The sequence below is a fragment of the Oryza sativa genome, chromosome 3 (assembly GCF_034140825.1).
Source record: "Oryza sativa Japonica Group chromosome 3, ASM3414082v1".
In the NCBI taxonomy this organism is placed as follows: Eukaryota; Viridiplantae; Streptophyta; class Magnoliopsida; order Poales; family Poaceae; genus Oryza; species Oryza sativa.
This window is the reverse complement of record NC_089037.1, coordinates 10,694,168-10,714,443: the sequence shown is the minus strand read 5'-3', so window position 1 is coordinate 10,714,443 and position 20,276 is coordinate 10,694,168. Positions and strand designations below refer to the sequence as shown.

Genomic DNA, 20,276 nt, shown 5'->3' with positions numbered 1-20,276 from the left:
AGTTGAAATCAAAACCGGTCAAAACAGTGTGAGGGGGGGTTATATGTCTGGTATGAATGGTTTTGTGGTTTGGGGGGTAATTCATACTGTCGCAATTGTTCAGGGGGTAATTCGTACTTTTTCCTTTATATTAAACCCGGCCTATGTATGTACAGGGTGTACACAGCCAAAGAAGAGAGTAGGCTGGAGGGTGTACACAGCCAAAAATAAAAAAAGCACCATGCTCCGAGTCGAAAATAAAAATGGATTTATTTGTTCGTCTGTTTGCTAGATATAGACTACTCCATTCGAAAAAAAAAACTAGACTAGAATGTGACTCCTCGTAATAACATGAATCTAAATAATTTCTTTTCGATCCGTTCTATTTGTTAGGTTGAGTTTTTTTACTGAGGGAGTAGGCTGGAGGGGAGTAGTAATTTTTTATTTTTAAATTTTAAAAATAAAGTTTTGTAAGACTTATTTTTAGTATCTGAATTATTGGTCACGCAAAACGAGTTGGAGTGGCAAAAGTACACTCCCACGCTATTTGAATCGCGTGATAGCATTGTCCTGCTAGGTTGTTATGGTAGAATTAAACCGTCCCGCTCGTTAGAAGTGGCATGACAATATTATTTTAGCATGCTAGACGAGCTAGCATCCAAGGTTCAAATTTTATAAATATGTTTTAAAATGGTTTACTTTTAAAATAAAAAATAAAAAATGTTTTAAAAGTAAAAAAAAATCAGGAGTAGCACACGCGATGCTCGGTTTGTGGAAGGTTGTACGCGGATTCGCATCATGTGTCTTTGCCGGGTGGACTCCAGTCTTGCAGTGTACCATCATTTTTGTCATCCTTTTGTAATTGTCAACCTCCAAATGTTTAATACACGGGTTAATCGAGTTATCATGACAACTGATCTCCAAGGTTTGGTATTGACCGGTCTAGAGTAGAGACAGGACGCATGTAGATAAATAAAAAAGGGACTAGTTTCAGCCTTAGTTTAATTGGAGTATGTACAATCTTTTTTATCCTTAATTTTACGTCAATTTCACGAAGATAATTCAACTATCGTAGCGAATAAGTAAAATCTCATTTTTAAAGGGTCAAATTTGATGATTTATCACTCTGTAGATTGCTGCTTATCATCATATGACAATAACATATCGAATCGTTTGTATCAATAACGTGCGGGCCAGTTGGACAGATCATCAAATCCATCATCTTAATGATAATAATAAATCATCAAATTTCCTTTAAAGGGTGTTTTTATCATGACGCTGTCTATATGACAAACTGCTCATAAGTCCTAATTACCACAAACTAATAAATGTGGCCCTACAAATTTGTGTTTTTACCATATATTGCACACTACATATTTGTTCGATGCTCTAAATATCTCACAAAACCTAAAAATGTATATATGATTCACAGTAGCACTCAGCTTACACTTCTTAAGGCTGTGTTCAGAGGAGGGGATTGGGAACCCCTCCTTCCCTGCACGCAAAACAAAGTTCGTTTTATTGCATGATTAATTAAGTATTTACTATTTTTGTTTTGAAAAGTGGATTAATATGAATTTTTTAAACAACTTTATTATAGAAAGTTTTTGCATAAATCACACCGTTTAACAGTTTGAAAAACGTGCGCGTGAAAAACGAGAGAGGTGGGTTGAGAAAATGGGGAAGAACACAGCCTAGAAAAGGTCAGAATATTTATTCTTCCTCTTCAGCAAAGGTGAAAGATCAGGTTAGAAAGGTATGAGGTTGACTACTCAGTCTCCACCATGTTGCATGAATATCAGGGGAAAAAAGTTGAATAAATATCCCTTCCTATAAACAAAAATACTTTGTTAATAGTGATATCCTAGACATGAAAAAGTAGATAAAATATTCCTCTTTATAAAGCCTAAAAGAAGCCAACAAAGATACAAACAATCTCTAAGACAGTTACAAAAGGGGCACCTGTTTAAAGGGGTTGTCTTAGTAAAGGATAAATTGGTTAAAAGAAATTGGTATGGTAGTCTGAAATGTTGCTTCCGTATAAAAAATAAAACTATCCAACATTTATTTATGGAATGTCATTATGCAAAATTTGTTTGGAGAGCATTTTAATTTTCTTCTAGTTTAAATATTCCACATAGTATATCTCATATTTTTGAGAATTGGCTTCTGGGGATTGATAAAAAAAACCAGTAAACTTATTCTGGTAGGAGCTTCCGCTATATGTTGGGCTCTATGGTTGAGTAGAGATGATATGGTTTTTGATAAATCACTGTCTATATCTTATATGCAGGTTCTTTTCAGGGCAACACACTGGCTCTGGTCCTGGGCACAACTGCAAATATGTGATACAACTTTTTGCCAACTTCGGATGGAGATTCACAAATAGAATTCAATAATTTTGTAGTCTTTTCTTGTTTTTGTTTTTAGTACTTAGCGTGTGTTTCTGTCCTTTTAGGCCTGTATTTTTATGACTTTTTTGCCATGTGTTTTTGGTTTGTTTGAATTGGTGTAATAATTGGTTGTAACTCTTTGAACAAATGGATTCTATTCCATTATTTAAAAAAACAAAAGGGGCACAAAGTTCTCCATTCATCCTCATTAAACTATCATGAATATATCAACCAGATTTCTGGAATAAGATTTTCATTGATAATTTGCCGTGTAACCTTAAATCCATAATCCACTAATAAAGGGAGGTTATCATATTTTTTTAAAATACCTTTTATTCAAATACGTATCAAAGGTTTATAAAGCTAGCCGGACTTGTAAAAGACAAGTGGGTCTCTCTCTCTCTCTCTCTCTCTCTCTCTCTCTCTCTCCTTCGTAGGAAGGACTAAAAAGTAATTTTCTTCACACCAGCGGGCCGGGTGACTTGTAGAGGTCAACTACACAATTGGTACCACGAGTGCTGCAATAGGAGGCACAACTAGGAATTCCTTTTCTACTACGTATATTATTACCGAGCAAATTGAGCCAAAATATCCAGTCTAAAGCACGCCACGGTCACCGGGTAAAATGGCATCGTCGATCGTTGCGATTTTGTTATTTGTTTCACCTTTTCTTTTCTTACCCTTTTGCGGAGGATGTGATTTGCTTTACGGCGAAGAGCGAGGGTGTGAATGTGTGATTAGTGCTGGAAACAATCGCCGTCGCCTAGCCTCTATCAAGCAATCAATCAACTGAAAACTGCATCTTTTAAGGCTAATGACTGCATTAGATGCTAGTACTAGTATCAATTTAAGTACATCAAACAACCATTCTACGTCAATTAGCGCCGCCCGTCCTGCATCACTTGCTTTTGCACGCCACAATTAACATTGTCCTGCATTGCAAGCTGCAGCGATGCGGTCATATTGGTCCAGGAATACTTTTCTCGGCATATTTGTGAAGGAATCATCGTGTTTTCAGATGTATGGCATTTTCTTGGGCAATATATAAAAGTATTTTTTCCCTATTCTTTTCGCTCTTCTAGATGGGCCTTGTCTTTGACCAATTCTGTAGCTTTGCGTATGTCTGGCATACAGTGACGAATGACGTACAGCTGGCAACTATTCAGTTTTTCTTTTAAAGAAGCTACTACTGTTCAGTTGAGCGGCTAATCGACCAAATTTCAAGCCCTCCTTTTTCGCAGTAATACCTGAATGTCATGGCTGATCTTGTTTTTTTTTTCAACTTGAGCCAAAAACAGCTTTTATTAAGGTGGGTTAGAGTTTAAATCAACTGCAAAATGAAGAGAGGAGCATGGCAAGTTGCGTAGTGCAACTACACCTCCACATGTTCATCATAAGTTGATTGATGATAATTGATAAGCAGATACCGCCAGAACAAATGCAAGTTCCGCGGGTTCTCACTCTGACTGGGGCATAATCGGCGATCATTAGTTAGTCGTAATCCACTGACTGGAGTCATCGGTAAGCTCAATTAGGAGTTGATTTAATGGCGCTGCCGATCAAGGACAGAGGCATCTTCCTCCTGTCCCATGTGCAAACCTTGTGCCGGTGATCTGGCTTGGCCAGTTTGTATTCCTAGAATTCATCACACGTTGTTTGCATGTGTGCTCTCCGCTCTGTTATGCCCTATTCCCGTTCTCTTCTTCTACCTTCTTTGACGAGATCGGAAGATGCCTTCTTCTCCGTTCTCTTCTTCTACCTTCTGGCAGTTAAGCATGTATTTAGAACACAGCAATCGCATAAATTTCAGACAAGATCGGAAAAATACTTTGACGAATTCTCGGTCAAACTTAACTGCCAGAACTGAGAAAAATAGCGGGCCGCACTGCCAAAGTGCCAATCACCAAGAATCAACTCGAGGCATGGAAACAGTTGCCCATCCTGTGTGAAACTTTCACAGGAAAACGACTACTGCTACAGTACTAGTGTACTGCTACATGACGGGTCATACCAGCGTACTACTACCACAGTCCACAGCTCAGCCTCAGCAAGATGCTGCTATCCATCCAGGACAAAAGGCAGGCGCTGTAGCACACGTAGACCACGCCGGGTTTCAGGGTTGCACATGTGTAGAGTAGGTTTGACCCCCGGACTCGCCGTTTCACCATGAGCTACTCCTCCAGCACTGTAGCGCAGGACATTGTTCAAGCTTGGGGATTGAACGCGGACAGGCATCACAGGCCAGGAGAACAATCAAAACCTTAAACCAAGGCTTAATAGCGCGCATTGAAGAAACACACCTAATGCAAGAATAGCATTGAAAGGGCAACAACAGATCGGCGAAGCATCATGCAGGCCATGCATTATTTGGAATTGAAGCACTTGCCGTTGGGACCAGACAGTCCCTCCAGCTTGAGCTTTGGAGGAGGAAGGGGACCAATGGACCATTGGTCGCGCAGCCTGGGATGGTTGCCACAGCTTCCAGTTTCAGTTTCATCTCCTCTTGCTGCTGCTCCCATTATTTGGACCACAAAAAGGGGAAAAAAACATGCAGGTGCTAGAAGTATACGTATGTATGTACATCTATGCTGCACAAGTAGCATAAAAAACAACACGCAGAAGTAGAAACTGAAAGCAGCAAAGCAAGATCCCCTCAAAGTAAGCCCACAAACCAGTCTGCTTTACAGACTGATCATCAGCAGTCCAGGAATTACGCCAAAGACGGACGAAGATGAACATAGGAGTTACAATGTCAAATGTATGTGGTTATACATCTTGAAGTAAAATATGTCAATCTGGTAAAGAAAATATTGAGTTTTGAAGCTGCCGCCTAAGGCAACATAATCATCACTTTTTTATATAGATTATAAAGATGGTGAGCAATTAGAATCTTAATATCATTATAATTATATATGCGGTGGCAGCTTACATCTAGAATTATAACATTTTCTTTCCCAACTCTATCGAAATTAAAAGATATGAGCCAAGAGCAGCCTGCCGCAAAGGATAAAACCACCACCTTTAAGAGATGATCGAATACCACATCACAATAAAAAATCATACAAATGAGACAAATAGGGCAATTCAATTAGAAAAAAAAATATTCATGGGCGAAAGAGCGTGTCAACAGAATGAATGGCCTTCCTAAAACCTGATTTCCCCAATGGCACAATCTATACATTCTAAGCTATCCAAATTATCTTGGCCGTTGTGTGATCTTTTAGGTCGCCTTTACGACTGAACAAATGGCAGTAACAGCAGATATAAATGCCTAGTCTAAAACAGAAAAACTTTACAAAAGCATGCCGTTTATGTCATCGATCACATTGCTGACAGATAAGCAGCATGATGAACAGCTATTTTCAACAAGAATAATTGCCCGGAGAATGACAGCAATTGCTAGGAGGACATGAAGGGATGACAACCAGCGTCCCCTTGTCTCGATTTCCATAAGCCTCTCATCGATGGGCACATTTTACTCCCCTGAATATGTTTGTGGGTTTCTTCTGAAACAAGCAAGGACATGTTAGAGCCTATGAAACACCAGAAAAATAAAGTAAATTCCTAAACAGTGTGAACTATACTTTCACTTCGCTACATTGGCATGCGTAGCAAAATTCACCATTCTTTTTGTATAGTGAAGTATAAAGAAATGACTTAACTAGCAATTTACCTAGCAAGTACTTGTACTCTGCATACATATTTGCTTGACAAGTTGCTGTTGCTCTAGACACCTTCAGTTCCTTGGAAGTTGTTTCCATCTACAAAATTACTGTGAGCCTGAGTAAAAGAAAAACCATTGCTGCGGTTTGGAATGCCATCAAGCAGAGTTTGTGGACTGTTGGCTACTGGCGGAGCATGAAAGTTCATGTGGTTTGGTTCAACTCTTGGTACAGAACTACCATGCTCTGAGGCATTATGGCACAAGTCCGGTCTAATAGTCGGGCTTGGTCTAGATAGCAACATGAAAAAACGTTCATAAATTTGACGTCTTTCAGAAAGAGCTGCATGCCTTCCAAAGGAAGTCTCTGAAGTGTTGGCTTCTGACATAACATGGAAGTTCTGGCTTGGTTCACTTTGTGGTACAGACCCAGTGTTGTGTAAAGTGTCAGATTCTAATGGTGCGCAAAAGTTCATGTGGTCTGGTTCAGTGCTTGGTACAAAACCACTCTGATGCACACCATTATGATGCATAACTGGCCCAAGTGTTGTCCTTGGTCTAGAAAGCAAACTGCGTATCCAGTCATGCATTTGACGTCTTCTAAAATTCGTTGCGTTTGTCTGCCTTCCAGATGGAGTTGATGCTCCTGCAGTAGAAGCTTGAGACTCAACAGAATGATTTCCCCTAGGAATCTCTCTTGGAGATACATTTAGATCAATCCCCTGCCTTTCAAAAGTGCCAATTGGTGAAATTGCACCAAACATCCCAGAATTGCCATTCACATGATTATGGTATGAATGTGCTTCGCCATCGAGTCTACAACCTCCACAGTACCAATTTCCTTCAGGTACTTCTCTTCCCAAACCAACACAGTAAGTATGTGCTGAGGAGTCACAAATATCGCATAGTAACATGAGACTGTCATCACCACCTTGATTGCACTCTATGCACACAACATTCTCGTATGGATCTAGCCAACGTCTTATTTCCTCTTCCGTAGGCTGATAAACCTGTGCAAAAATCAAGAGACAGCATATGATGTCCAAGAACATAATCAAACCAGGGAATTAATGTGGTTTACATTGAACACTCCAACAACGCCAACTGTGCAGGATGTTACATGTTCAGATGTTCCAAGATTATAATATTATTGCACTGTACATAACAAACTCTTATATAAAACACTAGATCTCTGGCATTTTAGAAATCAACAAACAAAAATAAACCAAACATGAAGTTTGCCCTTTCCCTCCATTTTTGGAACAAAAGAAGGCGTTGTCAAGAGCCTCCCCATCATCTGGCCACAAGTTGGACCTCAGATATCCTATGCCATCTCATCCATCAAATAGCTTTCTATACTTGATCGTAAGAGCAATAAAGATTTGTCTTTATATTGACAGCATAGTATGATGATGGAAAATCTCCACCAGATTAGCAAGAATAACTTTTCTCTGCAAAGACCATTAAGACGGGGAAGGCTTTGCAAACTGTATATAGCTGAAGTACCAGGAAAGCTAATGCAAAAAATAACATTGCCTATGATTTGTAAATGGTAAATGAAAAATAGTTCCGAAAATTAGTTCTCCAAATAACATTTGTCCCCTAAGGCAACTAGTTCTAACATGGAAATGAACAAACGCAGTAACAGTGAGAAGTCACATAAAAATAATGAAAGGATAAGAGTATTTATAAGAATAAATGAAACGTGTACAGCAGAATGACAGTAAACATATTCATGAATATTATTTTGAATAGACTGCCCATATAAATCAGAAATGAAGTTAACAAATTTAGCTGTCGGATTTGATATTATATGACAACCGCAGCAAGGAAAGGTTACCTGATCACGTTCTTCAACCCTAATTACAGAATTTGTCAGTTCCAAACCAGTATCCTCCTTTGACGACTTTGTGATTGTTGTGAACCGCCGTTTACACAACGGACACCTTGACTCAACCTTAGACCATTGCATGATGCATGCAAAGCAAAAATAGTGTGAACAGCAATCCAGCACACCCTGCACAGTCACTCTCTGTTCTTCAGAAAGGCAAATCCCGCACGTTGCCCTTCCAGCCTCCTGTGGTTCCTTTTTCTCCTTCCCCTTGTGCTCCCCATTACCTGTAACAGAAATCTTCCTGGGTGATGAAGGCAGCACTTTCAGAGACTCTGGAGGCTCAGACTCCTTCAAATTCCCCAATTCCTTATCTGATACAACGAATTCAGAATCTGAGGATGAATCTGACACAAATACCCTTTTCTTCCTCCCCTTCTTAATAACCCTAGTAGGCTCAGCAATGGCTGCTTCCTCATCGGATGTTACAAATTCGAAGTCTGTCGTGTCTGAATCAATAGTAGGCCATATCTCAGCCTCAAAAACTGGTGTCGGAGGATCAACCTCCATCTGCTTCCTAATTCTAGCCTTTTTCCTTGGTTGCCAATCAGCCATAACCTCGTCCTCCACAATGAAGTCGTCATCCTCATAACGATCAAGCATTGAACGTTTTTTCTGCCTCCGTCTTATAGACGCAGCGTTCCTTGCCTTGACTGAACCCACCTTCCGACTGGCCACCTTAGAGCTGCTCTTCATCTTCCCTCGTCGCTGATTCAAAGTAGACTTTCGCCGCCCCATATTCTTAACCCTCACCTTAGTCGCTTCCAATTCATCATCTTCCTCATCCTCAAAATCTTCTTCCTCCTCGTCCTCCACTTCAGGATCGAAATCAACATCCTCCTCCTCTTCCTCCTCATCCATGTCAGGGTCAAAGTCCATGTCCTCCTCATACCTCCGGCGATTTGATCGCTCCAGAGGAAGCTTCCCCTCCACGTTGCGGCCACCACGTTTCTTCATGCGCTTGGATCGTGGCGCCTCATCGTCCTCCTCTTCCTCCTCCTCAAGATCCTCTTCCTCCTCCTCAAGATCCTCGCCGTACTCGTCGACCCGATCGTCTTCTTCTTCCGAGTAGTCATCGTCATCCTCGTACTTACGTCGACGAGATCGCGCAACGGGTGGGTCTGCCTTCCCCTTCCGCCCATTCTCGCGGCTCTTGACAGGCTGCCTCGGCCGCGGGGTCTCATCCTCCTCTTCGTCCTCATCACCCTCTTCGTATTCCTCGTCTGTGCCCTCTCCTCCCTCGCCGGCGCTCGAGGCAGACAGATCCTCGTCGCACTCTTCCTCCTCATCCTCCTCCACCACATACTCCTCGTCGTCGTCGTCGCCTCCGTCCTCGCCCGGCCTCCTCCGCCGCCGCCCGCCGCTCTCCCCCACGGGAACCGCCCCTTCCCCTCCCTTCCCCATCCCTACACACCAAGAGGAAGAAAAAAAACAACGAATCAGAACCAGATCGCCGGATCCCTCCGCCCAAATCACACGCCGAAACAAGCACACACCCACCTCTCCGATCGCACCAGCCGCGCGAGAAAACCAGCACCGCCCAGCGACGGCCTCGCACCACCACCACCACCACCACCCACTAATCCAATACCAGCTCCAGAGCTTATCTGGTGGTTTCCCTTTCCAGCGCCTAGTGGTTACCCCGTGGGTTTGAATCGGTTTAATATATACGACCACGCGCAGGTCAGAGAAGGCGGCGGCGAGGAGCTCGGCTCGAAAACGGAAAGGGGGGCGAGCGTGCGCGCGCCGGGACGGGGACGGGGGAACGCGGAGGCTACGAGGGGACGGAGGGGGGAAGCATCGGATCGGAGTACGGCGAGGTGCGGGCGCTTTATCCTCGCTTGCAACCTCTCTCTCCTCGCACGGGACGCGTTGGTAGGGGTGGCTGGCTGGCTTGGCCGGGCTGGTGGCTTCCTCCTGGCTCCGGCTCCCTAGCTACTAGTGGTTGGTTGGCCCGTTGCTGGAGTTGGACTAGTCGCCCCCGCCCCGCTCGCCGCGGTATCGATGGCGAACGTACACACGCTGCAGCCCGGTTTTCTCACGTGCTGCTATGCCTGTGCAGCTGTGCGGATGATTGGTGTTTCGGGCGGGGCGTGTTTTTCCATCGGTTTTTTGGTGGGTTTCGGCCGTGTGCCCGCGCGCGCGCTGGGTGCGCCAGCGGTGGGGGGCAGTGTCGTGCCGTGCCGTGCCGGTGGTGGTGGAGACTGACGTGTACGTGACTCGTCGGGGAGCCGGAAAAGGAGACGCGCGGATTGCTTCGTTTCGGAGCGCATCGGCCGGCCCTCGTTTTTTCTCCCTTCCCTTGCTGGAATCTGACGGCATCGCCTTGTGCCCGACCCGAGTACTCGCAGAGTTGCAGTAGCTTTACCTGCTCCATGGACAGGGCAGGACTCGAGCCTGCAGGCTGCAGCACTAGTAGGAATCAGATGATTGGTCGCCTTGGCAGGTATTGCTATTAAAACAGAAATCTGTTTTCATGTCGTGGTCTGGGTGCAAAAGATTAATGAGAGTTTCTTCCATCTAGGTTAGAGACAACTATGGCATTTCGTGATTTCAGTGAAGGGGCACACCAAGGGGAATCACAGCAGCTATGATTTGCCAAAATCATGCCGTCTCAAACTGTCAAACAGCGCCCAAAAGGCAATTCATCACGACCCAGAATAATTTCTTTCCTACCAGTCAAATTATAAGCAGGCATTAGAAATCGAGTTTTTTCAGCAGGCATTGAACAAATCAAATTCGACAGAAATAGAAGTAACTTGCTGCATCGAATCATAGGATACATTTTTATGTCAACTGCTAATAGGTTAATAATACCATCCTGCTGTTTCAATCCTAATATTAATAGCTATATTGTGGCTTCTTCTCTTTTCTTTGAGCAATTGAAGAAATGATTAAATGAATTTAAATTACAGCACCTACTCAGCCTGTCAGCCGTTGCTGAATGCCAGAACAGCGAGTAATTAAACTGACATTACTACAATCAAAGTAACCAGAGTTGTGTTGCCATATATGCAATTTTCTTAGCTCGACAATCAATTCTTCATATGCAGCCTCTTAATCCAAAACGTGGCTGAAATACCAATCTAAGATGCTTAACGATTGCTCAGACATTTGAGTGTCAATGGTGCTTAACAGACACAAATATGTTAGTGCAGACCAGTGATCTCTGCCCTCTGGAGATTTCAACTGCTTACCTCAGTAGAGTGCCGGAGCCCTCCATCATCACCGGTTCAATAGAAGAGTGAATTTTAAGTGATCTTCAGTGCTCACAGAAAGTACAGTAGAACTTTATACACCAGGGGGCCAATACTGTTGGAAGGAACATAAGAAGCAACTACCTGACCGCCTGTAAGCTCTGCAGGGCAACTCTTGGTAGAATTTGGAAGTAATGAACTAAACAAAGAAGGTTTTCATAAAAAGGAAAATCCGAAATGGCTCATTCAAATTGTTGTGGACTACATACTGGAAAAAAAAAACAGCAAGTACAAGCACAACACAATACCAGACAATCGGTGCCCTTATTATAGTATATTCCACATAAGAGTTGCAACACTCTCACCAATCCTGATGTGTTCACTATGTAACTCAGGGAATCTATGAATACATGCCAATTAGATAGTTTGGTACGTTTTATACTAGTAAAAGATGCAGGTGGTTACCAACTATGCATAGTTGCATGTTGAGTTAAACTAATTTAGTAGTAGGTAGCAATCAAGCATAATAGCAAATGTATCAAATCCATGTTAGGCAAAGTTTCTAGATCAAGTTAACAATTCCATGTACTATTGATTTATGATTCTGCAAAACAAAGAATCACAGACTGAGGGACTGGATACTAGAACTGTATTGAACTATAATCAGGCTTGGATTTCATCTTATTGTCAAGTTCATTCATGGTTTCAGCTTGTATTCATCCACTTCACATAATTATGCTACAGAGTTCAGTTCCATGGTGTATCAGGCTTTAATCATGCTGTTCATAGTTTTTGTTTATGCTGTTCAACTCGGCAAGTTTTCCTTGGTCTCTTTGATATGAACAGAGAGGAGAAAAAAGGATAAAACGGTGACGATTTAAATATCCAATATTTTGAAGTATCTTTCTACTAACATGTACATTGTGCATGCAGGCCATATTATAGTGAGTTGCTGACCAATCACTAAATTGATATACGAAAATATAGTGCTGCAAAGTGCAAAGTAATTTTCATTGGCATGGCTATGTATACAAGACATTGAGAAGAAGTCACCGCCAGAGTGTCTTTAGCTTTTCTCTTTTTTAATTCTAACTACAAATTGTACCTTTTACATAAACCTAAACCTATAGTTGAAAGAACACAAACTCTTTATTACATAAAGGAGAAAGGTATATGGAAACATATTAATCGGTTTTCGGTTTTGATGAGAACCATTACCCTTTTTAAGGAGAAGCACAAATAAAACATTGAATAACAACCATGGTGATAAAGCCACGCTTTTGATTTATACCCCCCAACATCCATAATCCAGGGACAACTTTTGTTTATTGTTTTAATTTTGCTCCAGTTTGAGCTTTATTATTTCATCTCATCGTGTTTTACAACATATATATATACCTTTGGGCTTCAGCACGAATTCCAATTCTTGTGAGCGCTGATCAACGCGGACAGTAAGCCGGCGGACGCCATGAGCGTCGAGCTGCCGAGCAAACCCTTCCCGTCGGTCACGTCCCCTAGCGCCATCACGGCGTCCGCAACGTCCTGCACAACGGACATCCGCTTGAGCAGCAGCTTCACCCGTAGCGTCCTCACCACATCGCTCTCCTCCCTGCAACCTTCCTTCAGCCGCATCTTGACGGAAGACTCCAGTTTGCCGATCTCTTCCAGCTTAATCGTGATGGAACCAACGTATCCCAGCAGCTCGGCCCAGGCGCTGAGTCGCTGGAGGCGTGGGAGGAGGTGCGCGGGCAGGAGGCCGGCCTTGGCCAGCCACACGAACTGTTCGAGGAAGTAGTAGACGCCCTCCCCGCCGTAGGCGAGGAGCGCGACGGCCGGGGGCGGATGGGGATGGGCGCGGAGGGCGTTGACGTTCTGGACGAACTTGCCGAGGCGGAAGGCCTTGCGGCTGAGGCCGACGCTGGACTCGAACGACTTGAGGCGGGCGGAGGCGGCGGGGGGCAGCGGGCCCGCGGCGAGGGCGAGGCGGGCGGCGTAGCGGGAGATCTTGAGGAGCTTGTCGACGCCGTCGCGGCGGGAGAGGTAGGCCTCGACGTGGACGAGGAAGTCGCGGGGCGGCGGGTGAGCGGCTGGCTTGCGGGAATCGGAGGAGCCCGCGGCGGCGGCGGCGGCGGCCATGGCGGCCGGTTGCTGCGTGGAAGAGAGAGGCGGAGCGGCGGCGCCGTCGTTGGGTGCGCGCGAGTTGGGCGGTGGTTGCGTGTGCGGTGCGGGCTGGTCGTGGTAGGGGAGTGGGCGTTTCGTACGGGTTTGGAACTTGGACTTGACGAAGGGTGACGTGTCATTGGGCCGAACCGCAATATGGGTCCCATGCGTCAGCCTAGCAAATGGGCCTTAAACTCTTACATTGGACCTTCTTGGGCCGCTTTATCATCTTTCTGGACCTTTGCTTTTAAGCCCAGTGTTTCCTGACCCACTTTGTTGGGATTTTCTTGTTATGTATACATAGAATTCTGTCACAACAAAATCATCTGTGATTTTTTCTAGAAACACAGTACAAATATAGACGCTCACAACGCACCTACCATTTGTGATTTTGGATGCATAGTAAATATCACATGAAATTAAGTAGCCTATCATATCGATAAATCATGTTTATTTATACTGGCACTGACCGGAAAGCCTGGCTTCGGAATTCAGACTTCAGAGGATGTGGAGGCCACTCTTTTCTTTGAAGAATGCATGATGGCATCGCCCATTGATTCTTACTGCGTTAATATCTCCTTGGATTAGTAGCATGATCGTGTTTAATTTCGCATTAGCTTGGGATAGCATACATTGTTTGATCACAAGCCGTGCCAATTAATGAAGTAATCTAAAAAATCAGGGGATACTAGTACATCTAAGAACACTTTCCGTTGCATTTTCATTTTCCCTCTGCTTTAATTTTTGAGACATACTCCTATATACTTGGTAAGCAGCTCCACGATTATTTACTTTTGGTTGCTTATCTAACGAAAGATGCTTTTGAAGTTAGTATTACAGCAGCCTTACAGTGTAAACAGTTTATATATCTTAAAAAAGTTTATACAGGCTATAGTTCCAGAAAGAAATAAAAAATTATGAGGAAACATATTAATCGGCTTTGTTGATATACACTTGTTAATAAGGAGAAGCATGAGCAAAAAATTGAATGATCACCATGGCGGAGAAAGCCCAGTTTTTGTATCCGCTCAAATGCACCAGCACCACCTTTTGATTAATTTATACCCCGACATCCAGAGTCCAGGAGTAATTTGATTTACTAATTCAAACTCTCACCACTTTAAGATTTAATTATTGTTCAATTACATCATGTTTTATAACATGTACCTTTGGTGGGCTTTCAGTTCAGCACGAATTCCAGTTCTTGTGAACGCTGATCAGCGCGGACAGCAAGCCGGCGGACGCCATTAGCGTCGAGCTGCCGAGCAAACCCTTCCGGCCGGTCACGTCCCCTACCGTCATCGCGGAATCCACCATGTCCTGCACAAGGGACATCAGCTTGAGCAGCAGCTTCCGGCTCAGCGTTCTCACCACCTCGCTCTCCTCTCCGCAACCTTCCTCGAGCCGCGCCTCGACGCCACACTCCAGCTCTGCCACCTCCTCCAGCTTGATCGCGATGGAGCCGACGTGCGCCAGCAGCTGCGCCCAGACGCCGATGCGATGGAGGCGGCGGGGGAGGAGGCGCGCGGGCAGGAGGCCGGCCTTGGCCAGCCACGCGAACTGCTCGAGGAAGTTGTAGACGCCCTGGCCGCCGTACGCGAGGAGGACGAGGAGCGGGTGCACGTGGGGGTGGGGGTGGTAGGCGGCGGCGCGGAGGGCGTTGATGGACTGGACGAACTTGCCGAGGCGGAAGGCCTTGCGGCTGAGGCCGACGCTGGACTCGAAGGACCTGAGGCGGGCGGTGGCGGCGTGGGGCAGCGGCGGCTGCCCGGCGGCGAGGGCGAGGGCGAGGCGGGCGGCGTAGAGGGAGACCTTGAGGAGGTTGTCGACGCCGTCGCGGCGGGAGAGGTAGGCCTCGATGTGGACGAGGATGTCGCGGCATGGCAGCCGCGGGCGGGAGGCTGGCTTGCGGGCTGAGGAGGAGGAGGGGGAGCCTGCGGCGGTGACCATGGCGCTGGCGCGCGCGCGAATGTGTTATGTGCGGTTGTTTCCGTGTGCGACGCTGGCTATAGCGTGGTAGAGGAATGGGCGTTTCGCTGGGAAACCCGGCGATCACTTTGAGTCGTCGTCTCGTCGCAGCCTGTGTGCCGCGGAGTTCGTGAGCGTTTTGTGTTTTTGTACGACACAAAGCTTAGACTTGACAATGTACTAACCCTGAGTTGATGTATCGCTATCTTTGTTCGTTTTCCCCTCTTTCTCATCTTCTGTTCTGCTCTGTCGGTAATGCCACCTCGACCACCGACAATGGTGTCAGACTGCTGCCATTGCTGTGGGTCGCAACTCGCAACCATGTGGATGGCCCACAATCCCACATGCCTCCTCCCAGTATGAAAAAAAGTACACCGAAGATCCTCAACTTGTAATTGAGTTACGTAATCGTCCTCAACCATAATACCAGATATAGAATATCTCTTAACTTATAAAACCATCTGACGGTTGAGTCAGCGTGGGACCCATGACGCGACGATTGAGTCAGCGTGCGACCATATGAGCCCTACATGTCAGGGTTTCCATGTCACACCCCTTGCTCTTCCTCTTCTTCTCTCCCTTCCTCCTCTCTCTCATCTCTTTGCGCAGGCTAGTCAGTGTGGGGAGGAGGCCGACGAGAGAGGAGGGTGTCGGCAGCCGGCGGCCGGCGGCGGTGACAGCGGTGACGACGTCGTTCGCGGCCAGCCACGGCGGCGCCGCCTTCGCCTGCGCCGAGACGGTGAGCAGCAGGAGGTCGATGAAGACGACCCGAGGAGGCGGGTGAGCACGCGGCAGCCGATGGAGGGGAGTGGAGCGGCAGCGGGCGAGCGCGCGACCAGTGGAGCAGAGCGGCGGCGAGCGAGCGGGCAGTGGAGTGGAGCGGAGCGGCGGCGGCATCCGCAGCTCGACGAAGTACCATGGCAGCGTCTAGAACACGAGACAGCACGGCGCGATATAGTAGAGCGAGGTGATGGGGGTTCAGCGACTTGCCATTGGAGGTGACCAGTATCTGGATGAGCACGAGCCACGTGGCCTCGGCGGCGACGGCGGTGAGCTGTAGCATGACGCCGAACGCGTCGAACCGCGCCTCGCCGTAGGCGGCGACGGCGACGGCGACGCCCGCGGAGATGCCGAGCATGTTGAGCATGGAGGCGCGGCGGAAGGAGTCGGTGTGGAAGGAGACGATGAGGGAGTAGACGGCGACGGGCATGAATGCCTTGAGCATCTAGATGAAGGAGACAGAGAGGTATATGTATGCAGAGTTGGAGAACCAGAGCGGCAGCGGCAGGCTAGTGAGCGGCCGCGAGCGCGCAGCGGGCGAGCGCTACAGTGGGCGGGCGGGCAGGCGGCGGAGCAGAGCGGCGGCGGCAGGCGAGCACTCGGGCGGTGGAGCGGAGCGGAGTAGCGGCGGCATCCGCGGCGGCGCCGGCGCAGCTGGAGGAGGAAGAGGAGGTAAGGAAGACCGCATCGGTGAGCTCTACAGCCTTGTCCAGCCCGACGGCTCGGCCCGCCGTCACCGCCCCCGCTCCGCTCTCTCGACCACGGCAATGGCGCCGCACGGCACGCGGAGGAGGAGGAGGGAAGGCAGACGACCGCCGCAGTCGTCCCTCGCCAGCCGCCGGCCACGACAGGCCTCCTGACCTCCTCCCCGCTGCGTCGATGAAGCTGTCGCCATCCACAACGCCCAGGGGAAAAAGGAGAGAGGAAGGGAGACGAGGGGAAAGAGAGAGTGTGCGCTGATGCGGCATCCTGACATATGGATGCTGACTCAGCTGTTACATAGGATAAAACCGGGTTAAAATCATCGAAGTACCTATTTTAACCTATTTTGATTAGTTAAGAGACGCCGGATATTTGTTCTTGGTTGGGGGACGATTTTGTGACTGGATGACAAGTTGAGGGACCTTCGTTGTACTTTTTCCTCCCAGTATTGCTATCTGGGCCAAGTTCTCTCGGTCCTGAGAAGGCCGTGAATTGGGCCACTGCGTGAGTAGAATTTATCTCTCCGGTTATGCGTGAGTAGAATTTTGCCACGATAAAACCATTTGGATTAGCACGCGTGATTCTCTAGAAATCATATTGCAAGGAAGCAGACTATCATATCGAGACGACCCGGCGAGAACGAGACCCCGAGAAATCATGGCCATATACTTACTGATTGGAAACCCCGAGTGAGCTGGAAGCCATTCTCTCAATCCTGTGCAATGATGGCATCGCCCACTGATTCTTACATTAAGATCCCCTTAGATTAGGTAGCCTGGTCATGTTTAATTTTGCATTAGCTTATCGTAGCGCTGTTTGATCATAACCCGTGCCAATCAGTGAAGTAATCTATACATCCAAGAACACTTTCCATTGCATTTTCATTTCGTTTCCCCTGCCTTTTGAGATACATATACTCAGCAAGCTGCTCCCGCAATGATTTCCTTTGGTTGCTTATCTTATCTAATGAAAGATGCTCTCGGGTCTCGAAGTTAATATTACAACATTGCTGCATGATCAATAGTTTATCTTGAAATGTTCATACAAGAATTGAAAAATTTAGAAAAAAAATCTCTAAAATAAATTGGAAAGGAGAAACTTTAGCAGTCAATCATTTGAGCTTTCTGAATATACGAACCGAGCTAGTAGATTTTAGTCTCTGAAAACATCACATGCAAGCACAGGCCATGATTCCCCCAGCAGAATACGCAAGGGATCCAAATTCCAACATAGCTCTCCACGATGAGCAAAGCTTCAAATGTACAGGCAGGATCGCAGTGTCGGCAGTGCATAGGCATTTTGATAGTTTCATGTTGTATGTTCAGGGGAAAAAAAAGAACATGACACGTAAGTGCAACTCCTACTTAGCCGCTGCAATTTCCCTAAATTAGTAGTCGTAACATCTTTCTCGGTGCCAACACATCGTTGAGTCTTTGGAGGCAGCTTTCGCCGTGAAATGAGTTGTCAAGAGGCTATGTGTGCATTTGGATAATCGCATTGCCAAGCTGCCTGCCACCAATCGCCCTCCTCCTCTCCTTTACGGTGCTGAGACAATGATGCACCCCAAAGCTCTTCAAGGCCTACCTGGCCATCTTGATTGCTGCACAGAGATGTTTCCAATGGCTCAAGCAGACCGGGCAGAGAGAGTTGTACAGTCCTTGCTCATCAGGGTAGAGGGGGAAAAGGCAATGGAAGGATATTGGCATATGTTTCTTTTGAGTGTTGCTTGAGCCCTATGTCATGTGCATCTCAGAGCCAGCCAGCTCCACACCCAGCGAAAAGGAGCCACCTTTGGACCATCTTCTTTTCCCTTTCCATTTTACTCCACTTTTTATATCCATTTTTCAGAAGAAAATTGGAACTGTCGGTAAGTTCTGTTAACTACCCACTTCATAGCAGTTAAAATTCCCTGCAAATTAATCACCCAAAACGAAACAAAATTGGGGCAGAAATTGAGAAACTGTCACTGAAATGTACTTCAGTTTTGTAGGCTTGGGCTGAAGAGAAGAACGCACCGATAGGCGCAGGACCATATGTTTTGTTCCTATTTGCTCTCCAAGTTGGCGTACGGGGAAAAGACGAGAGCAATCACAAAATGGCAGGATTCCTAAAGTGGTTAGCGAGTGCATGATTCAGTAGAAAATTTCTAATCTGGACTGTTGCTAAGTAAGCATGGACCATTATTCAATCCAGTGAAAGCAAGGACGATGATTGCGTTTAACTTGAGTACAGGCAGGCAGGCCATTTTCATGGCCGCCGGGGCAGACGCTTTTCCCCCCATGATTTTCCCTCTGCCCGACACTGCATTGCAAGTAGCTGCTTAAAGTGGACTAGGCTTTGGACGCTTCCAGTGAGGCATTGATCCTCTCTGTTTCTTGTGTTACCCATGGAAGAAGAACCAGCATTTTCCATTTTGACCTGGCTTGCCATAGGTTGTAGACAGATATAGCTGAAGATTCTGAACCCACATTTCATCAGAGCTCAGAATACCGTGTTGTCAGGCATAAAGCAGATTGTTCTTATGCTGGTTCCTTTTCTGCCATATCTGTACCAGATGAAGCTAGCTGCAGTCTGCAGATGTAAGCAGATCGTTCTTAGTCGTTCTTAGGTTGCACATATAGCTTGTTCCTTTTGTGCTCGTATCTCTCTTTGCCAGATGAAGCTAGCTGCAGATGTAAGTAACACATAACAGGTAGAGTAGCTGTTGTTGATGGCAAGCAAGGATTCAAGATGGATCATGCCATGATCACAGGGAACTACCGATCACCTCTACGACCTAACAACAACCTTACCAATAATTTTCTTTCTGGAGCGAGATCTCTTCCTCGTCAAGCTTTGATCCATCGACACTGAATAAAAAGGCTTTGGCGTTAGAACGGTGGATTTGGAGCTAAGGGAATTCCTCGCTTTAGCTGTAAGGCCGGTGGTTGTTGCTGCTTACTTTGTGCTACACAACGCTCAGCACTACTGAGCTTTTCTTCAGTTTAGTGCAAGAGACGTGTCTCGTACCCGTGGAATTATTATTAAGCTAAGTAATGTGTTAGCTTCTGGATAATCCAGGGTCAATTTAATTTGGCAATCAAAACAGTCCTAGAGTAGTAGAGTGCAGAGTATTTGTTGCTGTCAGATAGAAGACTTACTCTTAATGGGTAGTACTAACCACAGTACTATAATTAACCTGTCCTATTGCTTACCCCTGAATGTTGCAACAACGCATTATATTACAGTGCAAGCTAAGTGATTGGACAGAGAGTATATCAATCATCCGGAAACGGTGGCGAAATAATTCCTGCAAAATTCTTCAAATAGTTTGTTAAACTGTTGACGAAAAATGCTTTTATTATTTTCCAAAAATGAGGAAGCATTTTAGATTTTGTCGTGACCACGGGATACAAAATGGATTTGGTAAAGTACAAGCTTGCGAAATTAATTGATATATTATCTTCTGTGTCCTACGTACATTAGCAGATTTGTTCATAGCGTGACAGCAACCCAGGCGGGACGTGGTGACGCACGGTCCATATGACACGCTCCAAGTTTCGGAC

The 20,276-nt window shown here is 46.0% G+C and overlaps 3 protein-coding genes and 1 long non-coding RNA gene across 4 annotated transcripts; 1 reads left to right on the top strand and 3 right to left on the bottom strand.

Annotated features, from left to right (window-relative positions):
* Nucleotides 1-5,438: 5,438 nt before the first annotated feature.
* LOC4332581 (uncharacterized) lies at nucleotides 5,439-9,563 on the bottom strand. The gene is made up of 4 exons (XM_026024331.2): nucleotides 9,425-9,563; nucleotides 7,874-9,330; nucleotides 6,046-7,043; nucleotides 5,439-5,878 (listed from the first exon to the last, which is right to left on the bottom strand). The coding sequence occupies exons 2-3, from the start codon at nucleotides 9,326-9,328 to the stop codon at nucleotides 6,099-6,101; spliced, it is 2,400 nt and encodes a 799-aa protein (XP_025880116.1). The 5' UTR covers nucleotides 9,329-9,330; nucleotides 9,425-9,563; the 3' UTR covers nucleotides 5,439-5,878; nucleotides 6,046-6,098.
* Nucleotides 9,564-10,079: 516 nt separating this feature from the next.
* LOC136355523 (uncharacterized) lies at nucleotides 10,080-10,845 on the top strand. Its single transcript, XR_010739792.1, has 2 exons — nucleotides 10,080-10,370; nucleotides 10,449-10,845. It is a non-coding gene; the product is annotated as an uncharacterized lncRNA (long non-coding RNA).
* Nucleotides 10,846-12,161: 1,316 nt separating this feature from the next.
* Nucleotides 12,162-13,348, bottom strand: LOC4332579 (peroxisomal membrane protein 11-3-like). The gene has a single exon (NM_001417597.1). The coding sequence runs from the start codon at nucleotides 13,255-13,257 to the stop codon at nucleotides 12,529-12,531; it is 729 nt and encodes a 242-aa protein (NP_001404526.1). The 5' UTR covers nucleotides 13,258-13,348; the 3' UTR covers nucleotides 12,162-12,528.
* Nucleotides 13,349-14,128: 780 nt separating this feature from the next.
* LOC9267541 (peroxisomal membrane protein 11-2) lies at nucleotides 14,129-15,260 on the bottom strand. The gene has a single exon (NM_001424237.1). The coding sequence runs from the start codon at nucleotides 15,229-15,231 to the stop codon at nucleotides 14,467-14,469; it is 765 nt and encodes a 254-aa protein (NP_001411166.1). The 5' UTR covers nucleotides 15,232-15,260; the 3' UTR covers nucleotides 14,129-14,466.
* Nucleotides 15,261-20,276: the final 5,016 nt, after the last annotated feature.